Here is a 20,549-nt window from a genome sequence, read left to right as displayed (position 1 = left end):
GGGTAGATCTAACGGTAAAAAATTTACAAGCACCAAGTGCTTTGTATTTTTACAAGTACCGTAGCCGGACTCTATATATATATATATATAGTAGGGCTGCTATACTCTTATGAGTATTGGGCCCTTCGTACTCATAAGTTGTTTTCGATGATGGAGCTTCCGAATCAACGATCCACTCCGTTAAATATGATCTAGAGTATTTGAAACTTCTAGAAAATAAATTTCGCAATTTTTCGAAATCATAATAAAGTTCATCAAGCGGGCATAAAATGAACGGTCAAAATCGAACAGCATCCTAAAAATGGATGATTGGATCCTTCAATTTAAGATCAGAGTTATTGATCTTTATCTAGGTAGTGAATAGAATTTTCTATCAAAAATTCAACTTATTCCGATTCTTTTGCATCGTTAAACTAGCAAGTATCCCATACCGGCCGTTAAAAATTGTTAATTTTGTGAGCTTTTGATCGTAAGGTAAATGATGTTGAAAAAATATGAAATTTAATTCTAGAAGTTTTTAATGCTCTAGAAAATATTTAACGGTATGGATCGTCGATTCGAAAGCTTTATCATCGAAAACAACTTACGTGTACGAGTGCAATCGTACTCATAAGAGTATAGTAGCCACTCTCTCTCTCTCTCTTATATATATATATATATATATATAGAGAGTCCGGCTACTATACTCTTATGAGTATAGAGCCTATTGTACTCATAAGTTTTTGACCGTTAGATCTACCCTTTAATCATTTTCACATGTTAGATTATACTATTCAACCAACCACCCACTCAACCCTAGGGGGCCCACTATCAACTTAACCGTAACCACTTTCATCCTAACCGCACATTTTTTTATCTGAACGGTCAAAAACTTATGAGTACAAAGGACTCTATACTTATATGAGTATAGTAGCCACAGCCTATATATATATATATATATATATATATATATATATATATATATATATATATATATAACAGCATCTATTGTTACACGAATAATATCCAAATACAAATTGGAGGCATATTTGAATGCAATATATACTTAGAGGATATGGTAATGAAAATTTAATATCTGTCATATATCAGCACCCAAATTTACATCAACTGAAGAATATGGATACGGACATGATTTTTGTTTTAAATCCAACCGCACTCAACCATTTTCACTTCTATATTTATTTGTATGTATACAATCTCATCCACAACCCGCTCCAATAGCAGGTTTCATAAATTGGATACGTTAAAATCAGCAGTAATTCGTTCCGAAAAAATGGCGTAATTCCTCCCCCTCTCGCTTCTCCGGCTAATGCGTCCTGCAAGCCTAAAGCAGCAAAACTACTGATTTTATATTTCACGTTGATATAATTTCAACATTTTACGTAACTTGAACATTTTACCGGTATACAATCTAATAATAAATACATTAATTTCCAAGCTGAGAACTCTGAAAGAATCGTTCCCTTTTCTTTTTCTATCTCAAGTCTCCCGCAAATACAATAATGATATAAAAAGAAACCCTTGGTTTCTTGGTTCCGGTTTACCCTCATGGGATAATACAGAGCACAAACTACTCAGCGATAAAAATTATATTAAGGCTAAGAAAAGGTGAATATTTTTACAAGGGACTTTTAACAATAAAAATTCCACCAGAAAGAACAAAATTTGCTACATATGCCGCACCTTTCTGCATCCATCGTCGCAGATCACAAAACTGAGGCAGGATTCCGATTTCCCGCGCCGAATAGGTTTTCAAACAATTTTGGAGCCATCGGAGGAAGAACCATTGGCATCGGAGGCATGAAATTAACTATCTTTTCGTGAACATGATACCTGCGATATGTGTAAAGAGCTTTGATTAGACAACTCAGGTTGAAATAGGAATGATGTCATTATCACTCTCTCCCATACGATAAGGGCAATATCGATGATACCTTATCTTTCGACTCTTTGAAGCACGACGATCGACCACCTTACGTTTCTTAGGCTGCAGCTTTCTTAAAGCGTAAAAAGTTGCTTCTGAAATTAGCAGAAAAAGAAGAAAAGAGTTAAGATACAATAGCTGCAGAATAGAGGGATATAGAGAGAGCCTATAATACCAAAATTTTCAAGGTTTTAATATTTTCTTATTCGTTGTCCTTCGGCAGGAACTAAAGCAAACCTTAGAATGAAAAAATCCGCTGATGTAGGATAAAAAGACTCACCAGATGAGGCAAGATCGCAGGACTCGAAGAACTCCTTGAGGAGTTGTTGATAGAATTCGGAGTCATCAAGAAGTTCAGGATCACCATCCACATTTTCCTCCTGAAAGTTTGCTCAAAGGTAAACAAAATTTATCAGCTTGGAGCAGCGGATAAGCCGAAAGATGAATGCACCGATAAAGCAAGAGGAGCTTGAAATTCGTAATGTTACTAGAAGCAAGGAATGGAATGGCCAAATGGTAATGTAATCATTCAGTAGCAGATGAAAGAACTCAAAACTTTGCAAACTACATAATGAGCCTTATGTTAAGACTCGGTGGAAATTCATAACTCAGTGTTTCTTCTTGCTCGTGAATTGATCTTACTAAATGAAGTGTTTCCATTTGTTGCCTTTTCCTCCAGCAAACTTCAGAAATTGTTGTTGAATAATACAAGTATCAGAGAATTTAATCATAGAAATACAATCACCAAACAGAAGTCGATAACAGAAATCATGATGCTGAAAGTGAAGGACAGGCAAAATATGAAGACTATTTGCAGACGCCAGTCAAGCCAATTTGCAAGACAAAAGAACAAAAAAGTCAACGAGGAAAGGAAAATATTCAAGAACCTGCAAAATCCACGTTATTATCTCTGCTAAATTCAGGTAGATACACAGATACTGATGATCTTTCTTGTTCTTTCATTTTTGCGCCATGGTGGCCCGTAGCTGACTGACTATAATACCAGTTTGTTGGGGGTAGATCTGCTCGTAATGTACTACTCTCTTGTTTTTATGGGTGAGAGATGCCTTTGATTTCTTTCTTTTAAAAAGCATCCTCAGTGTAAATCTACTAAAATACAAATATTCTCAAGGTTATTACAAAAGAGCATACAGTCCCAGTCTACAGAACTCCTAGGTATTGTTTGGTTCGGGAATAAATTTTTTTTGGTTATTCCTGGGATAGGTACAACTTCGGGAATAAACGGGAATAAGACCAATTTTACGTTTGGATGAAAAGTATGTTATTTTTGAGAATAAGAAAAATAGTGTTTGGGTAGTTAGATAGGAATAATAGGAATAAGAGTAATTATAGCAGTTAAATAATAATATTGTATATAATTAATTAACATCAAAATATTAAGTAAATGATATTTAACAAATTAATTAATTAATTTATCATGAATATTATTAGATAATCATAAATGTTAATTAATAAATTAGTTAGGACATTAATTAATCATTAATTAATCATTAATTAATTAACCATGAGTACTGTTAATTAATAAATTAACTAACTATAAATAATTTGATAAGTTAACAAATTAAGCTAATAAATTAATGTATTAATAAAATAAGAAATTAATTAAGCACTTTTATTTAATTAGTTATATTGGTCAAAATATTATTTGATTAATCAATATAGATATTAGTTATTACATAAACACACTAAATAATTATTAATTTACCTAATATTTTATTATTAAATTAGTTAATTATTAATTTAGCTAATCAATTAATAAAATAATATATATTATATTAATTAATAATATTTTATTATTAAATTAGTTAATTATTAATTTAGCTAATCAATTAATAAAATAATATATATTATATTAATTAATAATATTTTATTATTAAATTAGTAGAGATATAAAGGGAAGAAATTGTTATTCCACCAAAAGGGTGGAACAACAATTCAACCCGTTAAGAGGGGGATTAAGTAAACTCATTCCCCCCTCTTAGTGTTTGGATGAATTAGAGTAATAAAGTGGTCTATTCCCACTTGATTCCTCAACCAAACACTGCCTTATTGGGTAAGTAGAATCGCTGATCACTTAACTTGTCGCAAGTTTCACTTCGTTCACCGGAGTTTAATTGAGGCACGGGGATTCAGTTTCTGCTTCAATCAAGGTCACTTTGTCTAACTCAGTTTAATTTCTAAAGACTAGTAGGATTCAGCCATCGAATCTCAATTAGAGAAAAACTGGCAGTTGTTCCAGTAGCCACACCGCCCTTTTGTTAGGTAAATTAAATGAAGTTTCACGCATCACCTGATTGAAACAGATATTACGGTTCAATAGATTAATTGCACAGAAGTTTAGTGACTCGAGTGAAAGCTCATGACAAGTTCAATTGCCATCCCCTATAGTCAACCAACCTTCTCTAATTGCATGCCAGCCTAACTGTAAGTTTTGTGATTAAAAGTTTATCATGTAAAACACAAGATACCACAAAAATTCTCCATTAAATGAAATCACAAACTTTTGATGAATTTTAAAACTTGGCTAGGCACAGGAATATTACTTCACCATGTGAATATATACCAGAAGCAAATAAATGATTATCCGAGGCTACTAAAGTGTTGGAAACTAAAATATGTATCCTTTGATCCCTTCAGCGCCAGAGTAAATAACATCTTGTATTAGAGCGATTGCGCGTTTAGAAATAGCAAAGCTAAGGTTACAAATAATATTAAAATGTCTATACAAAAGGAGTCAGGATTAGGTCAAACCTCATTTTTCTTGTCAGCCTCCTCAGGAACCTGGACAAGAACAAAAGAGACGTGACAAAACCTGTCTTTTTTCCAATTTTTAAGGAAAATAAACTCCTGCAAGTTAGAAGTTCGTGCAACTTACTTTTCCAAATATATCAACAGATGATCTTCTTAACTGCATCCTCTTAATCATTCTGCTTGGGTCTCTCATGTAAGAATTTACTTGATCACTAATTTTCTGAGCACATAGACAGGAAAATATAGGAAAGAAGAATGCATAACTCAAATGTCCCAAAATCTTAAATAAGCTGCTGTTATATAAAACAGATGAATAGGGTGAGGAACCTGATTAAAAGCATGCAATTTGCCTCTGAAAGCAGCAGCGCCAGTTGTCACTTGTGTCTTCCTCTGCCACTTGTCTACTTCACTATTTCTAAATGGTGCAATTCTGCCAATCGACACAGATAAGTATTCAGTTATTCAGCTCATCTTCTATTTGTTTGGGGAAACTTCAAATACGCCTCCTGTGGTTTCGCACTTTCTTACTTTAGTACCCTATGGTTTCAAGTGTATCAAGTTAGTACCATGTGGTTTCGCACCTTCTCACTTTAGTACCCTGTGATTTCAAGTGTATCAAGTTAGTACCCTATGGTTTCGCACTTTCTCACTTTAGTGATCTGTGGTTTAATATTTCGTTAAATTATATACCCCGAAATGGATAATAAAAAGAGAAAATTGAAACCACAAGGTACTAACTTGATACAAAAATGAAATCATAGGGTACTAACTTGATACACTTGAAACCACAGGGTACTAAAGTGAGAAAGTGCAAAATCATAGGGTACTAACTTGATACACTTGAAACCACAGGGTACTAAAGTGAGAAAGTGCAAAATCATAGGGTACTAACTTGATACACTTGAAACCACAGGGTACTAAAGTGAGAAAGTGCAAAATCATAGGGTACTAACTTGATACACTTGAAACCACAGGGTACTAAAGTGAGAAAGTGCGAAACCACAGGAGGGGTATTTGAAGTTTCCCCTATTTGTTTCTTCAAATTTAGCAGCTACAGGGATGGACTAGCAAAAAATGACAATACATCTTTTAGCAATTTTACATATAAAATTGCAAGATATAGAACGGCTTATTTTAGCAGCACTTTTCTCAAAAATATTAAATTGCTTGACAAGGTAATTGTTCAACTAGAATACACAGTAGAACTAAATGAGAAGAAGAACTGTTGCATTTTACTACATCTATAATTAAGCATCAATATACCGCAAGCTTGTCACGTTGAGAAGAAAATCTAGTAAAAACAATAGTGTACAAGCAAAGATGTGAAAGATGGAAATAATGCAGCCCACATAGAACCCAACATACTGTAGATATTTTGCAAATACAGCAAAAGTGCCATTGAATTTCTGGACCTTGAAAGGGAAACTAGATTTAACAGCATAACTACCATGCTTTAAAAAGATAGAAGGGGGGGGGGGGAGCATGCCGCTTATAAAAGCTATATTGGTAAAATACTCCTGACAAGTTATTTTCTTTTTGTTCATTCTCATGATCACATTTATTACCGAAACATTGGAAGTAAATCTGCGGTCGAAATAGAACGAGGGCACATGGAAAAATTCAATGAAATTAGAATTAAGAGCATGTTTGGTTTAAAGGATTTGAGGCTTGGAGTGGTAATCAGAATGATCCATCCCATTATTCGTGTTTGGAATGAGGGATTGGCAATTCAATTCCCATTCCGAGGGAAATTGAATCCCCCGAAATGATTCCCCCATAGAGGTGGAATCAACTTTGATTCTGGAAGGGATTGAGCAAAAATTTTTCGTCAATACGAATTATTAAATTGAAGTATTAACCTATATATAATTTTAAATTATAATTTTATATTTGAATTTATATTACAGCTACAAATTTCAATTTTTAATTTCTTAAGTCCAAGTTTAAATTATAATAAAAATTTGCCATTTAAATTTAGTCATAAAATTAAATTTTGACTTTGGACTTGAATTTAAATTGTCAGTTCGAATTTTAAGTTCAAATTATTAGTCGAAATTTGGATTTAAATTTTGATTACGAATATAAATAGTACATTTATATTTAATTAAAATTTAATCATTTTGAATTTCAATTGGACATGATTCCCATTCTGATTCATCTTATGGACCAAACAAATTATAGTTTTTTATCATTCCGCTTTCGATTCCAGTCCATTACCATTCCTATTCTAATTTCGATTCCCATTTTGAATCAAACGTGCCCTAATAGAGTCCACAGGGATTGGAGGACATACTAAACTGTGAACATTTTGGTTTATGTGCCTAATTATGCTCAAAAGAGATGTGGAAAATATGATTAGAGGCCATAAACAAAGTCAGCAAATGCAATATGATCCTTGGACTTATCAGATAGATCCCTTTAAAACTCAAGTACAAGCATTATGCAAGTCGAGGCAATGTACTCTGCTATTAGTTAGAGAACTGAATGCATAAAAGAGATCAGATAAGGTATCAATTATAAGATAAAGTAGCCAAATTTGAGGACAAAATATGATCACTTCAGATGGTATAACTGCATACAACATAAAGATGTGAATGCAATCACGAAAGAAAGAGAATCCTACTAGGTGATGTGAAAAGAAGTAGCAAGCTCAAAAGTTATCCGGCTATTTGGGAATATTCAAGCTGCAAAATTTGCAGGAAAAGAGATCAAAATAAGATTAGCAGAGAAAAAAAAAAAATTCAAGGAAACCAGCTTCTCTTTTCTTTTCCTTTCCTTTCCTTTTTGTTTTTGTTTTTTGAGTAGTAATATGATAGTGTCCTCTTTATGGAATATTATGGCTGCACTGAATCAAATGAAGCATTACTGCTTGCAAGTTACAGGAGTTGAGACAGAAACATCCAGATTCATTTCTACCATAGATAATGTTTGAGGTCTCAGTTCAGAACTCTAGATTTCGAGTGTTGAACCCATTCCAGATACCCTCGATAAGGCACAAAAAAAATAACCTAATTGTGTATCAAAACCAAGATAAACAAAATATTTGGTCTAAGATTCTAATTGTGAGAATGACATATAGCTTATCAAATCAAGCTTCCTTCATTAAAATGAGAATTGATCAAACACAATGGTATAATCCTTAAATTTTAGTGTGAAGTGCACGCAAGATGGAAAAGGTTGTTGTGCCACGATCACAATAACCGAGTGAAGAAAGGCAATCTTGACATGCCAGCCTGAAGCAATTTAATACGAGAGAAACAAAGGGGACCCTTATTAGGGATGGCTTAATTAAATAAGACCTATTAGGGATGGCTTTATTAAACAAAAATATATAGTAGCTTGTCATGCATATTCTCTTCTCTTCCTATTAGTCTCTAAAGTCTCTCCTTATATCACTACAAAAAGACATTGTTCTTGAAAAACAGTAGGTAATTGTAAAAAATCACTCACCCATGTTTCCTCCTTTGCAACAGATATCCTGTTTCTAAAGCATAGGCATTATTTTCTGGATGTTCATTATCAAAATTGTATCATATTTATTCTATCCAAGTGCACTTGCACATACTATTTTGACACTATGCATACATCTTGACACAATAGCAATTCTTATAGACTCCATCTAATCCAATCTTTGCTTCCCTATTCCATCAGTAAATAATTTGAAAAGAAAATTTCCTAATTACATATGTATTCAGTTTAAAGCAAAAAAAATATAACATTCATAAGAAATTATAGCTTATGGTAATGCGAAAATTTAAAGTAATACCTGCAGTGCAATCTATATATGCGCAACCACTCTTCATCAAGCTCCCCTTTCAAATCTTTTAAAAAATATTCATCCTTGTCAGATTTTTTGCTGTCTGCTAGATCAGAAGAAAAGTAATACAAGTAATCAATAGATTCCACAGGGAAATCTTAAAAGATCTAAACTAAAGATGAAGAAAATTAAGCACATTTCACATTGCAAAGGGCCATGAATCGTTAGAAGAAATTCACCGTCGTAAACTAGTAATTCATAAGCTATATACAGAGAAGTTTGATCTAACCAAAGAACTTTGACTAGATGAGAATCATCCAAAAAGTTAAGAGCTAATCTTTACAATTAAGCCATAACACAAGCATGCAAGAATCGTATTAGAGCTCTCTTCGATAATAAGATCTACCTAATAAAGCTTATAGATATAGTAAGCGCATATTAGGTGCACTGCTAAGCATTCATGCAAGAGAAACGTTCTGCAGCCAAAACAAAATAAATGAATTCTCAAGCGTGCCTAGTTAAAGTATTAAAATTAGAAGGCTTAACAAGTAATGCAGATCATACCATTTGTGCTGCGAGTAACAGAAGGATTCTTCTCAAGCAAAGCCTATTAGCAGTATTTCAAACCATAAATACAATTATAATTAATATAAACGGTCAAACAAAATTTCATAATGTAAATAATCAACAAAAAGAGAAGCCAGTAAAGCAACACAATTATACCTCTTGCAGCTCCAACATACAATTTAAAGTCTGTTTGGATGACTGTATGAGATCCGTATATGCCTGATTTACTGCTGTATCTGAACCACAAAATGTAGACCTAAAGGGTTCCTGAGGCAAGCCAAAAGAAAAATATAAGTACAAGCCAATAAACAAAATTAAATGACATTAAGCAAATAAGAAATCATAAGGCATTATTCAGAGCAAAATCTTTGAAAAATCATACCTTCGGTAATCTATTTGAACTTGCAAATGTTTTCTGCAGTAAGAATCTGAGCTCCAAAGACTTGTCCCAAAGTGCCTTTAGTGACATGATGTGCAATTTCCAATGAGTACTTATAAATTTAACAAAGTAAAAGCTTAAACTATTATGTTTTGTTCAAGTAAGGTCAAAAATGTACAGCCTCACAAAGATTCACCAATAGAAGTACATTATGTACATGCTGTATGATTCTACTGGCTGACAATGCATAAAGAAAAGTTCCATTTCCTGCCAAATATTATTGACTACTCAAAATTAGTTATTTCCAAACATAACCCCATCCAGTTCAATAGTCATCTATCACTTTATTTTCTCTTCATTTTCATTTGTCTAGTTTAGCAGCACTGAAAGGCGAGTATAAAAACAAAATATGGAAAAGTCCCGACAGTGTTGAAAACATGACAACAACAGTTAATTCTTCGCCGGGTTTTTTATTCTTCCCTTAATTCCTAAGGAGACAGAAGGAAAGCCGAAAATAAGAAAAGAAAACAATAGCAAATAAAATAAGAGCAAATTAGATTAAAGGGTAAACTTCAAATACCCCCCTTGTGGTTTCACACTTTCTCACTTTAGTATCCTGTGGTTTAAAGTGTATCAAGTTAACCCCTGTGGTTTCGCACTTTCTTACTTTAGTACCCTATAGTTTAAAGTGTATTAAGTTAGTACCCTGTGCCTTCATGTTTCTCTTTTTATTATCTATTTCACTAATTTTTTTCGTTAAATCAACGACAAAGTTAGAATTAAAGGGTACTAAAGTGAATATTCGATAAACCTAGGTAGGGTATCTGAAATTTTTTGTATATAATTTAACGAAATATTAACGGAGGAAAAAAAAAAATCAGTGACAAAGTTAAAAATAAAGAGTACTAAAATAAATATTTGATAAACCTAGGTAGGGTATCTGAAATTTTTTGTACATAATTTAATGAAATATTAACAGAGGAGCCGACGAAAAGAGAAAAATAAAACCAAATGGTACTAAATTGATGCACTTTAAACCACAGGGTACTAAAGTGAGAAAGTGCGAAACCAAAGGGTACTAAATTGATACACTTTAAACCACAGGGTACTAAAGTGAAAAAGTGCGAAACCACAGTGGTGGTATTTGAAGTTTTCCCTAGATTAAATGCACTAGGAAAGAAATTAATAGTTCTAATATTGATTGTTATAATTTGGAGACTCGATTCATTCTACACAAACATAACATGATAACAACGCAAAGCAAGGTTAATCATTAAGGGAGATAGAGATATAACAACAGGAGTTGCAAACTAAAGTAAAATAACAAAAAGAAATTTGAAGAAAAGTCAAGTTACCCTTCTAGTTACAGAATTACTTCCTTCAAATTTGCCTACAATATCTCTTTTGTTTCATGTTCATTAACGAACTAAGTTCTCAAGTTTGAATGCCCTCGGGACTTCATTTAAAAGGAATATCAGAAATAACCAATACTATTAAATGATATGTTAACTGAGGAAAGCTTGGAAACTGAAAACCATTATGATGAAAATTTTCTGACAGCAATTTACTGAAATCATTTAACTGGTTTCAATATGAAAGTATGAATTAACTTTCTCAAGTCTGAATCAAGGGGGAAAAAATTGAAGGGAAGTTAGATTTGAGTAAAAATAATATAGGAACAAGTTTTTTGTAAAGTTATCCAGAGTCCTCCAAGATTTAATTGCTGTATAATCCATATATACTTATTCATATGCAATGCATGATCTTATTTAGCATATCTTAGTCCAAAAACTGTAGCATATCTTAGTCCAAAAACTGCTGCATGTAAAATCTTCTAAAAGGCAAGCAGGATAGGAAAGTATCACTATCACAGTACCTTTTGATTCTTCACCGCCTGACCTTTTAGAGCATCTTCATCCTTGTGGCGTGTCAAGTTCTTCAAAAGATTTCTACATGGCAAACCATGGAAAGATTCACAGTGTTATACTAGTTAGACATAACGAATAAAATGAAGTAGCCAAGAACAAACAATAATTATAGAATTCTTTTACTTGGAAGCAAATAAGTTCCAAGAAGAAACAATGATGATATGTTGGAAGAACAGTAAAAGGAAAAGATAACTGCATTAACAATTGAGAAAGCATCATGGTATACTCCACCTAAGTAAAATTTCATGCACCACAGCAGAAAATTGTGTCCATAGTATTTAACATGATTATGGAGAAACTAAATCCCAATCTATGTAAAATCATATTACTTGCACATAATATAAAAAGAGTGCGAATAATATGTTTCCACAACCGACATTAGAAATTAGAATTAAAAAAGAAACTCAGATGTATGAACACATTTTGCTAACGCTTAATGTCAGAAAATGAAAAAAATACCTCTCTTTAAACTATTTATTTGTACTGCATAAGCATATTTCTAGTAAAGATAATAAAAAGTAATAGCCATTTCAAAGGTGAACAATTGCAAGAAAGAAAAAACCCACCATATATAATCTTTCATTTTAAATCCACATTCGAACAATTGCAAGAAAGAAAACTCACCATATCAATCTGTCATTTTAAATCCGCATTCCACAAGCTGTTTGTGGCAATTTAAGTTAGCTATATAAATATTTTGTCAATTACAGATACTCGTATCAATTGTTGCGACATTCAACTTGAACAAATAATGCAAAAGTTTATATGAAAATTGGGGCTAAACTGCATGATTATTTTCACCTTTAATGAAAAATAGTTTGCCAAGAGCCATTCAGTTTCACAAAAATAAAATACATAGAGTGATAATAATCTTCACTAAGAAGCTCAGTAAATACTGAGAGTGTTTTCTTCAGGACAATAATGTAGAATGCTCGTATGGAAATAAACCCATCCCCTCGTAGAAGTAGTGCAAGAACAATCCTAAAGATATTCAGTCAAAACATATGATCATCTTCGATATTTAATTTTGAATAGAATCAAAGATTCTAACAGGGATTCTACATTGTTGGCTATAGGAGTAGCATTTGGCTGCTACACCATCAAAGACAATCTTAGTTTAAGATTGCCAGGATCTGTTTAAAATTACGGTAAACCTTGCTTCTGAACATTTAATTTCTTGAGCTAGATTTGTTTAGTTGGGCAATTTCACTCATATAGGAAATTAGCCATATTTGATCTTTTATATTACTTGGCACGTAATTATAATGTTCTGATGTAAATTTTACAGATTTCTGAAATTCTTCTTTCAAATTCTAGCCTTCTTTTATTATTTTGCTGTGCTACTATGACAATCATTAGTTGATTTATCTCTTTGATCCTTGAAAATAAAGCTTTCTAAAAGGCCACATTAGCTTCCACTTCTCTCGTGAACTAAAATAAATTAAGCAAATTAAATAACCATCTACGATGGAACCTTGACCTCATGGTCATGGATAGGCTGAAGTATACTTGATTAAGTACTATATGTGGTTGGTGGGTATAAGGATTAAAAATCCCACAAAACATCGGTCAAGAGATTGACACACTGTGTGAATATTGAATAAAAGAAGAAGACATATATGAAGAGAAGAGAGAACAATGGGAGGCAACGAAAGGAGAAATTAGCCTCATAGCCGGTAGTTGGTGACAACACAATTTCAATTCATTTTCAACCATAGTATTTATCTTTTTCAGTTTTCCCTCTGGTCATAAATAAAAGAAACCAAGGTAGCCCCAAAAGAAAGTCCTAATCCACTCAAACTTTCCCAAGCCTTCCCTACTGCAGTAACACTAGATGGTCACGCGACTTGATTTGTATAATTTTATTCTCAAGTTCACATGATTTCAGTACTGTTGATTTTATTACCTACTTTCAACTTTCGAGCTGTATTTGCTTGCCTTCTCCTATTACACTTACAATGAAGGAAATCCAACTGTCGTGCCAATCATCTAGTATTACTGGAACCAACTTAGTCTATAAACAAATTCTCATTTCCCAAATAACTTGCATTAAATGATTTTTAACACTGCTTATGATGATTTCATGCATAAATGGGACTGGTCAAAGATCAAAGCTTATATTGTTGTAGATGTCAATAAACAGCCAAAAGGCTGATACATACCATCTATTTTAATTTTCAACTTAGCACTTAGTTTGTTTTGAGCTGTAAAACAAGCATTGATACTACTATCTCAAGTGTCAAGAAGTTTGTCAACTTTGTTGTCTCAAAGCTCACACAATAATGGCGCATAAACTCTAGTCAAGCTTGTGATAGACTAGCAAATCAACATAGTGAGCCTAGACCTTTCAGCTCCTAGAAATTATTTCAATTATTTGTAATTCGTCCAAACCAAACTTTGTCCAGCTAACTGCCTCCGCAACCTTTCTTTGTAAAAGTTGTCATCAGCAATTCAAGACTCAAATCTCATCAGTGAGTTTGAAAAAATGTTTCTTAGGGCCTGTTTGGTTCACGGTTTGTAATATTTCAATAATCCTCCATATTTTCTATTGAAAATATTCAAACCATTAGCATTCAACTCATGTTGGGTAGTTGTAAAAGATGTTAGTGAAGTGGTGAAATCATTGTAGATTCTTGAGTGGTAGGAATACTAGATTATCATTAGTTATGAGTTATTCTCATTTTCATGCTTGATAGGAATCATTAGTTGTCCATTAATAAGAAAATACTAGTTCTTAATAACCTCCCAACCCAAGTGGCTTGATAATTTAGTAACAAACTTGCCATTCCAAATATAAAATATACAACATTCTAAGAATAATACAAACCTTGAACCAAACGGCCCCTTAAAGTGAAGAGTAAGCCCACTCTAAAGTACATATTTAGGGCTTTATGTAACTTAAAGAGAACACTTACTGCTCTTCATTGCGAAGATTGAGATACTCCTTCTCGAGTTCCTCCATCTCCGCGTCCTTCCTCTGGTCCTCAGCTTCCTCCTCATCGCTTCCTTCGTCCTCCTCTTCTTCCGCATCGCTTCCTTCGTCCTCCTCTTCTTCCGCATCGCTTCCTTCGTCCTCTTCATCCTCTTCCTCCTCCTATACACAAATTCAAGAATCTGAAAACTTCAACAGCAAATAAAAAGATCAATCAACCAACAAAACCTACCGTTCTGCTTCCTCCGTTGTCGTCACTCTCCGCATCCGAACCACTTCCACTCTGATCGTCAGCTTGCTTCAATCGCTTATTAAATGTGAAATCTGTCTCAATCTCATCATCAGAAGCACTTCCGATCTCACTATCAACTCGTTTCGATCGCTTCGAATCCTTCCCCATTAGGTAATTCAACACCTAATAAAACCCTAAAATTCTAAAAAAGAAAAAAAAAAGAAAAACAAGGCAAAATCTAACTCTTTTTCAGGAGAGCATATAAATAGGAAAGTAATCGAAGGTTCCTGAATCAAAATATGAAGATGAAAACAGATTAATCTTTCTCATGGAATAAGAATCTGGTAGCAATTTGGCTAAATTGAGTTTAAGAGGCTTGACTTCCAATGGTTATTAGCCTAAAAAATTTGGGTTTCTCGCAGAGAGGTTAACTAAGGGTTTAACAAAAGAAAAGGATAAACAAAGTGAACGAGGGATAGGTGAACAGAGATCAGATATGATCAGATATTGGATGAAACCACATATGCATTCATATTTTTTTCAGATACCAAGTCGGATACTGATATGCGTCAGATGCTAAATTTTCATTTCCATATCCACTAAAAACGAATTCGGATACAATTGGATATTTTTTTGGATATAGTCTGATATTTCTTCGGATTCAGATATGGATCAGATTTGTATTCGGATAATAATATATGTTACTATGCACATATGAATATGAACTAGAATTAGCAACGATGCAACTAAAACTTCACGTGTTCAAATATTTATATACCTTTATTCTATTGAATAAAATCTAAGATTTAATAAACATGAATGCAATTTTAACATGAAACTCATAATAAAATTAATGACGTATACAGAAAACCACCTTAATTCCCAAATACATATAAAAATCCCACTTATCTCCCCATAAATATCAACTAAGCCGCACTTATCCCCCCAAAAAGCAATTAAACCTTCCTTATCTCCCCCACACCTCTCAGCAATCAAACAATCCAGAACTTTTATTTATCAAATGGAAAAAAAAAGGTAAAATGCTCCATAGCTTGATGGGCAATGGTTTTAGAAAAGTAGACAAGAAAGATTCCTCTGGAAAAAAAAAAAAAAACATAAATCAATATCAATTAAACTAAATAAACTAAGTTATTATAGTATTTTTCTGCATACAACAAAGCTCATAGAATTTTCTTCTTTTTTTTTTTTTACATATCTAGAAACTTGAAAGCACAATACTGAAACGAAAGCTCATAAATTTACAACATGCTCAAGTAACTAACTAGTAGGGAGAAGGGCTTTACCACAAGAAGAACAACTAGAGCTTTGGATCCAAATAGATCTTTGGTGCTCAAAAGGAGAGCTAACCCTAGATATCGCAGCCACCACCTCCTCGATCTTGCCGTCCTCTTCGCGAGAGCGGGAGGAGCCCGGTTCGGACCCGAGAACCTAACGAGAGGAGCGAGAAAGAATGTGAGAGAGCAGCGGAGTGTAACAACCTGGAAGATAACAAGTATTAGTAGTTAGATGTAGAAGAGGAGTAAAGGTAGCAGCTTTACTAGCTTAGAAGGAGAATAAGTGGCAGCAGCAGGTGGAGAGGAGGAGATGCGGCAGGTGGGTCCGACGAGAAGCGCCTTCGAAGGGGCTCAGGCGAGCTTGACGGAGCAGTCTGGCGAGAGGTGGTCCGGACGGAGCAGTCTGGCGAGAGGTGGTCCGGGCGGAGCTCTGGTGGGACGACGGAGCTAGGGCAGCCTCAAAGCTCGGAGAGGGCGATAGGAGGTCAGGCGGAATCTATGTAGTTGGGGCGAAGAGCTGCAAATCCCGGATCGGGGGGAAAAGGCGGACCCAAGCCCCGCCGGGCGGTGGGTAGTGCGGAGAAGGCGAACCGAGACCCGCTTGTCCGTTTACGAGTGGATCGGGCGGCCCCAAATCCCGGATCGAGGGGAAAGGCGGACCCAATATCCGCCGGGCGATGGATGGTGCGGAGAAGGGCGATCCGCCACCCGCTTGCCCGACTACCAGGCAGTTTGGACCAAAAAGCCCACCCGAGGCCCACAAGGCATTAGAATTCAACCCGTCAGGCCTCATTTCCCGTTTTGACAAATTGCAGTTTAGCCCTCGTAGACTAGGTGTTTTTTCATTCCAGTTCAATTTACAAAGGAGTATAAATACCATATTATCGTGTAAACAGAATCTATTTAACTCTTGAATCGAGAGTATTACGGCGTTCTCTCCGCGTTTCGGGGCCCGGTAGGGTCCACAGGAAATTTTTTTCCCCCCTCTCACTCCCCAGCTCTCTCTCTCTTTCTCTCTCCCCCTCTCTCTCACTCTCTCTCCCCACCCTCTCTGTCTTCCCACCCCCAGGCACTCTCTCTCTCCCCCTGTCTCTCTCTCTCCCTCCCTCTCTCTTCCCGCTTTCTCTCTCCCCCACGAGTGCGACCCGCGACCGGTGGGTGCGCGCGCCCCGCGCCATGCACGCGACCCGCGCCCGGCGGGTGCGCGCCCCGCGCCATACACGCGACCCGCGCCCGGCGGGTGCGCGCGCCCCCCTGTTTCTTCCCCTCTTTTCTTCTCTCTCCCCCCCGGCTCTCTCCCTCTCTCTCCCTGCCCCCGTCTCTCTCCCCCTCTTTTCCTCTCCCTACCCTCCGGTCTCTCTCTCTCCCCCATCCCCCTTTCCCCAGCGCGAGCGCCGGCGCGGTGGCGGGCTCCGACGCTAACGCGGGCGCGGGCCGAGGGCCTCCCTGCGGGCTCGGCGCGGGGCGCGGACGCCGGCTCGGGGCGNTGCGCGCGGGGCAGGGCGCGGCTCGGGGGTGCGTGTAGCGGGCAGCGCAGGCGCGCGGGGCGGGGCGCGGCGCGGCGCGGGCATGCAGGGCGCGGGCACGGCGCGAGCACCGGGTTGGGGGTGGGGCGCGTTGGGGAGAGGGGCTGAGGGAGAAAGGGGAAGAGAGAGAGAGAAAGAGAGACGCTGGAAGAGAGAAAGAGAGAGAGAGGGAGAGAGAGCAGAGAGAGAGAGAGCCAGGTAGAGAAAGACAGAGAGGGAGAGAAAGGGAGAGAGAAGGAGAGAGAGATTTTAAAATTTTAATTTCTGAATTTTATATTTTTATATTTAAAATTAAAATTTAACTGTTAGCATACAATATTTATTCTAATTTTAAATTTTAAAGTTTAAAATTTTTAATTTCTAAACTCTATAAATTTAATTAATTAATTAAATTTATTAATAATGTTATATAATATATAATTAATTAATTTATTAATAATATATATAATAAATCGTGTTTTAAATTTCAAACTTTTTTATCCCTCTCTATTTAAATAATTTTTTTAATTTTTTTCTCTTAAATTTTTAAATTTAAAATTTTAAAATTAGATTTAGATATTATAAAATTAAAAAAAATTATTCACAATATTTTAAAATTTGCATAAATGTCCCGCCGCGAAGCGCGGGCCTTCACTAGTATGAATGAAAGGATTAGTTATCTTCTTTCCCAATTCTCTCTCTTATTTCCCTCAATTCTCTTCTTCCCCACTATCTATCTATCTCTCTATCTGTCCTCCCCAACCCTCTTTCTCTATATCTTCTCTGATTTTTCTTCGCAGCCGCAGACTCGGAGTTGCAATCGTGCGCCCCATCATCCTCGTCGCCGTCCACACCTCAGCAAGCTCTCGTCATCGGCGGTTGCGACGAGTCCGGAGCATTATACGGAGGAGTTGAGGACGAGTGGGGTTCTGTGCGCGACTGCGTGTCGGGGTGAGGAGTTTGGTCCAGAACGAAACAAGGAGAAAGGAAGAGAGGAAGCGCCCCTGAGAGAAGGGAAACCCTATATATCCCCACCATGGCACCACCTCCTCCTCTTTATCCTCGTCGACCTCCTCGCGAGCGAGCACGGCGCCAGGGTCGAAATGGGCCGAGCGCGCGATGAGAGCAAGCAGATGAGAGAAAGAAAGGGGGAGAGGAGATAGGGAGGCTGGGAAAGAGAAAGAGAAAGAAAGGAAGGATGAGTAGGGTTTAGGGTTTCGTTTAGGGGCTATTTGGTTCCTATAAAATCGCCCGGAAAACAAATTTTCAATGGAAAAGTATGATTCCGAGCGTTTGTTTGTCCGTAAAAAAATTTTTTCTACAAATTGGAGGAAAAAGGAGATTTCGTTTCGAGCGGAAAATGAAAACCATTTTTCGTAGCGTTGGGAGGGGCGGGATTCACACGCGCACGGTCTACGAGTCGCACCCCACCACCGAGAGAGAGAGGTCCACTGGGGTGCGGTGGACCTCTCTCCCCCATTTTCTATTTTTATGTATATAATATATATAATATATATATATAAATATATATATTTATATATGTATACTAATTTCGTTAATGGTATACTAATTCCGTTATGCATTCAGATNACGAGTCGCACCCCACCACCGAGAGAGAGAGGTCCACTGGGGTGCGGTGGACCTCTCTCCCCCATTTTCTATTTTTATGTATATAATATATATAATATATATATATAAATATATATTTATATATGTATATATATTTTAAAATAATATTTTATTTATAAATATATTTATTATATAATATTTTATATCCAGTAATTTATTTTATAGTATTAAATATATACTATATATATTATATTATATTATATATTTAATTATTGCATAATATATTTTAAATATATTTTACTTATAAATATAAACTATAATACTAATATATATAATATGATAATAATTATATATTAATAATATAAAAAATAAAAAATAAAAAATAAATATAATAATTTTTATTTATAACTTTTTTTTTTCCTTTCAACCAAACAACCGCCGTGAAAAATTACTTTTCTTTTCCTGCAAACCAAACATAAACGACGTAAACATATTTTCCACCAAAAATTTTTTTTCCACCGAAAATTTTTTTTCCACAGTTTTATATGGAACCAAACACACCCTCAGCGGTTGGAGTCAGGGAACGAGGAGGGGAGAAAGGATGAGTAGGGTTTACATATCTAGAAATAAACTAAGTTATTATAGTATCTCATTTATCTAAATAAATTAAGTTATTATAGTATTTTTCTGCATACAACAAAGCTCATAGAATTTTTTTTATTTTTACATATATAGAAACCTGAAAGAACAATACTGAAACAAAAGCTCATAAATTTACAACATGTTAGTTACTACTCAAGTAACTAGCAGGGAGAAGGGCTTTACCAGAAGAAGAACAACTAGAGCTTTGGATCCAAATAGAACTTTGGTGCTCAAAAGGAGAGCTAACCCTAGATATCTGTAAGGACTGAGATTTTGACAGTATAGTTAGACTCTCTCTTGATTATGTTTTTGTATGTAAGTTAATTACAAAATCACTCGTCAAGTTTCGGGAGGAAACGAGTTAGAACAGAGATTTTACGCGATTTTTACTTTTCACTTAAAGTGAATAGTAACCTGGATTTCCAAAGAGGCCAAGGAGTAGAGTTGGCTTTTGGCACGTATTGGACTCCGTTCATAGCGATCCAATAGCTCGTTTTTAATGGTTCAGCTATTCTGGAAACCATTGGTGCTGACGGATTTTAGGTTTGACGCACAGATTTTGAGAAATCTGGAAATACGTATATTATATGTATTTGTGTGTAGTTTCGCCATTTGGAGAGAGGATAGCTTTTATCGCAAATCCATGACCAAATGAGGCAAAATAAAGTTGTGAATTTGTTGTCTCTGTCGTGCTGATCGCACTGGTGCAATCCGTTCGCAAATCTGACGGACGGATCTTTTGATATGGCGCGTTGATCAAGGAGGGGTCTCAGATGGCAAAACGGTAATTTTTGCAAAAAAACGCGACATTTTATATACCGTTTTGCATAAAATTGAGCATGGGGTGTGTTCGCGCGTTTTACTCGCGCTATGGAGGACTTGTTTGAAATTAACCAGTTTGGAGGACTAGTTTGCAATTAGCCACCTTCTGTATATGGTCTTTTAGGGTTTGCACATACAAACCCTAACCCCATTAGCCCCAACTGACCTAGCCGCCCCTACTTTCCCTTACCTTGTGCGTCGCGCACCCCCAGCCGCCGCCGACTC

The 20,549-nt window shown here is 35.8% G+C and overlaps 1 protein-coding gene across 6 annotated transcripts; it reads right to left on the bottom strand.

Annotated features, from left to right (window-relative positions):
- On the bottom strand, positions 1,058 to 16,343 carry LOC109726523 (putative uncharacterized protein DDB_G0270496). 6 transcript variants are annotated; one of them, XM_020256145.1, is made up of 16 exons: positions 16,051 to 16,343; positions 15,796 to 15,990; positions 14,492 to 14,693; positions 14,243 to 14,421; positions 11,276 to 11,348; positions 9,403 to 9,477; positions 9,177 to 9,287; positions 9,018 to 9,060; positions 8,463 to 8,559; positions 5,024 to 5,126; positions 4,821 to 4,916; positions 4,697 to 4,726; positions 2,205 to 2,304; positions 1,935 to 2,019; positions 1,684 to 1,833; positions 1,058 to 1,324 (listed from the first exon to the last, which is right to left on the bottom strand). In XM_020256145.1, the coding sequence occupies exons 3-15, from the start codon at positions 14,657 to 14,659 to the stop codon at positions 1,707 to 1,709; spliced, it is 1,287 nt and encodes a 428-aa protein (XP_020111734.1). In that variant the 5' UTR covers positions 14,660 to 14,693; positions 15,796 to 15,990; positions 16,051 to 16,343; the 3' UTR covers positions 1,058 to 1,324; positions 1,684 to 1,706. The 6 variants fall into 6 exon arrangements, with proteins under 6 accessions (XP_020111734.1, XP_020111729.1, XP_020111731.1 ...); XM_020256140.1 differs by lacking the exon at positions 1,058 to 1,324 and having other exon boundaries at positions 1,427 to 1,833; positions 16,051 to 16,342; XM_020256142.1 differs by lacking the exon at positions 1,058 to 1,324 and having other exon boundaries at positions 1,427 to 1,833; positions 14,492 to 14,685; positions 16,051 to 16,342.

This window comes from Ananas comosus, linkage group 21 (assembly GCF_001540865.1).
Source record: "Ananas comosus cultivar F153 linkage group 21, ASM154086v1, whole genome shotgun sequence".
Lineage (NCBI taxonomy): Eukaryota > Viridiplantae > Streptophyta > Magnoliopsida > Poales > Bromeliaceae > Ananas > Ananas comosus.
Note: the sequence above shows the minus strand (reverse complement) of the source record. Positions and strands in the feature narration are given on the sequence as shown.

Bases quoted from the DNA above. Each gene is read 5' to 3' on its own strand.
- LOC109726523 (XM_020256145.1), bottom strand. From the start codon at position 14,659: ATGGGGAAGGATTCGAAGCGATCGAAACGAGTTGATAGTGAGATCGGA. The intron at 8,560-9,017 runs GTATGATCTGCA...CTTCTGATCTAG, and splicing joins TGTTACTCGCAGCACAAATG to CAGACAGCAAAAAATCTGAC. The intron at 4,727-4,820 runs GTAAGTTGCACG...GTTCTTGTCCAG, and splicing joins CTGTTGATATATTTGGAAAA to GTTCCTGAGGAGGCTGACAA.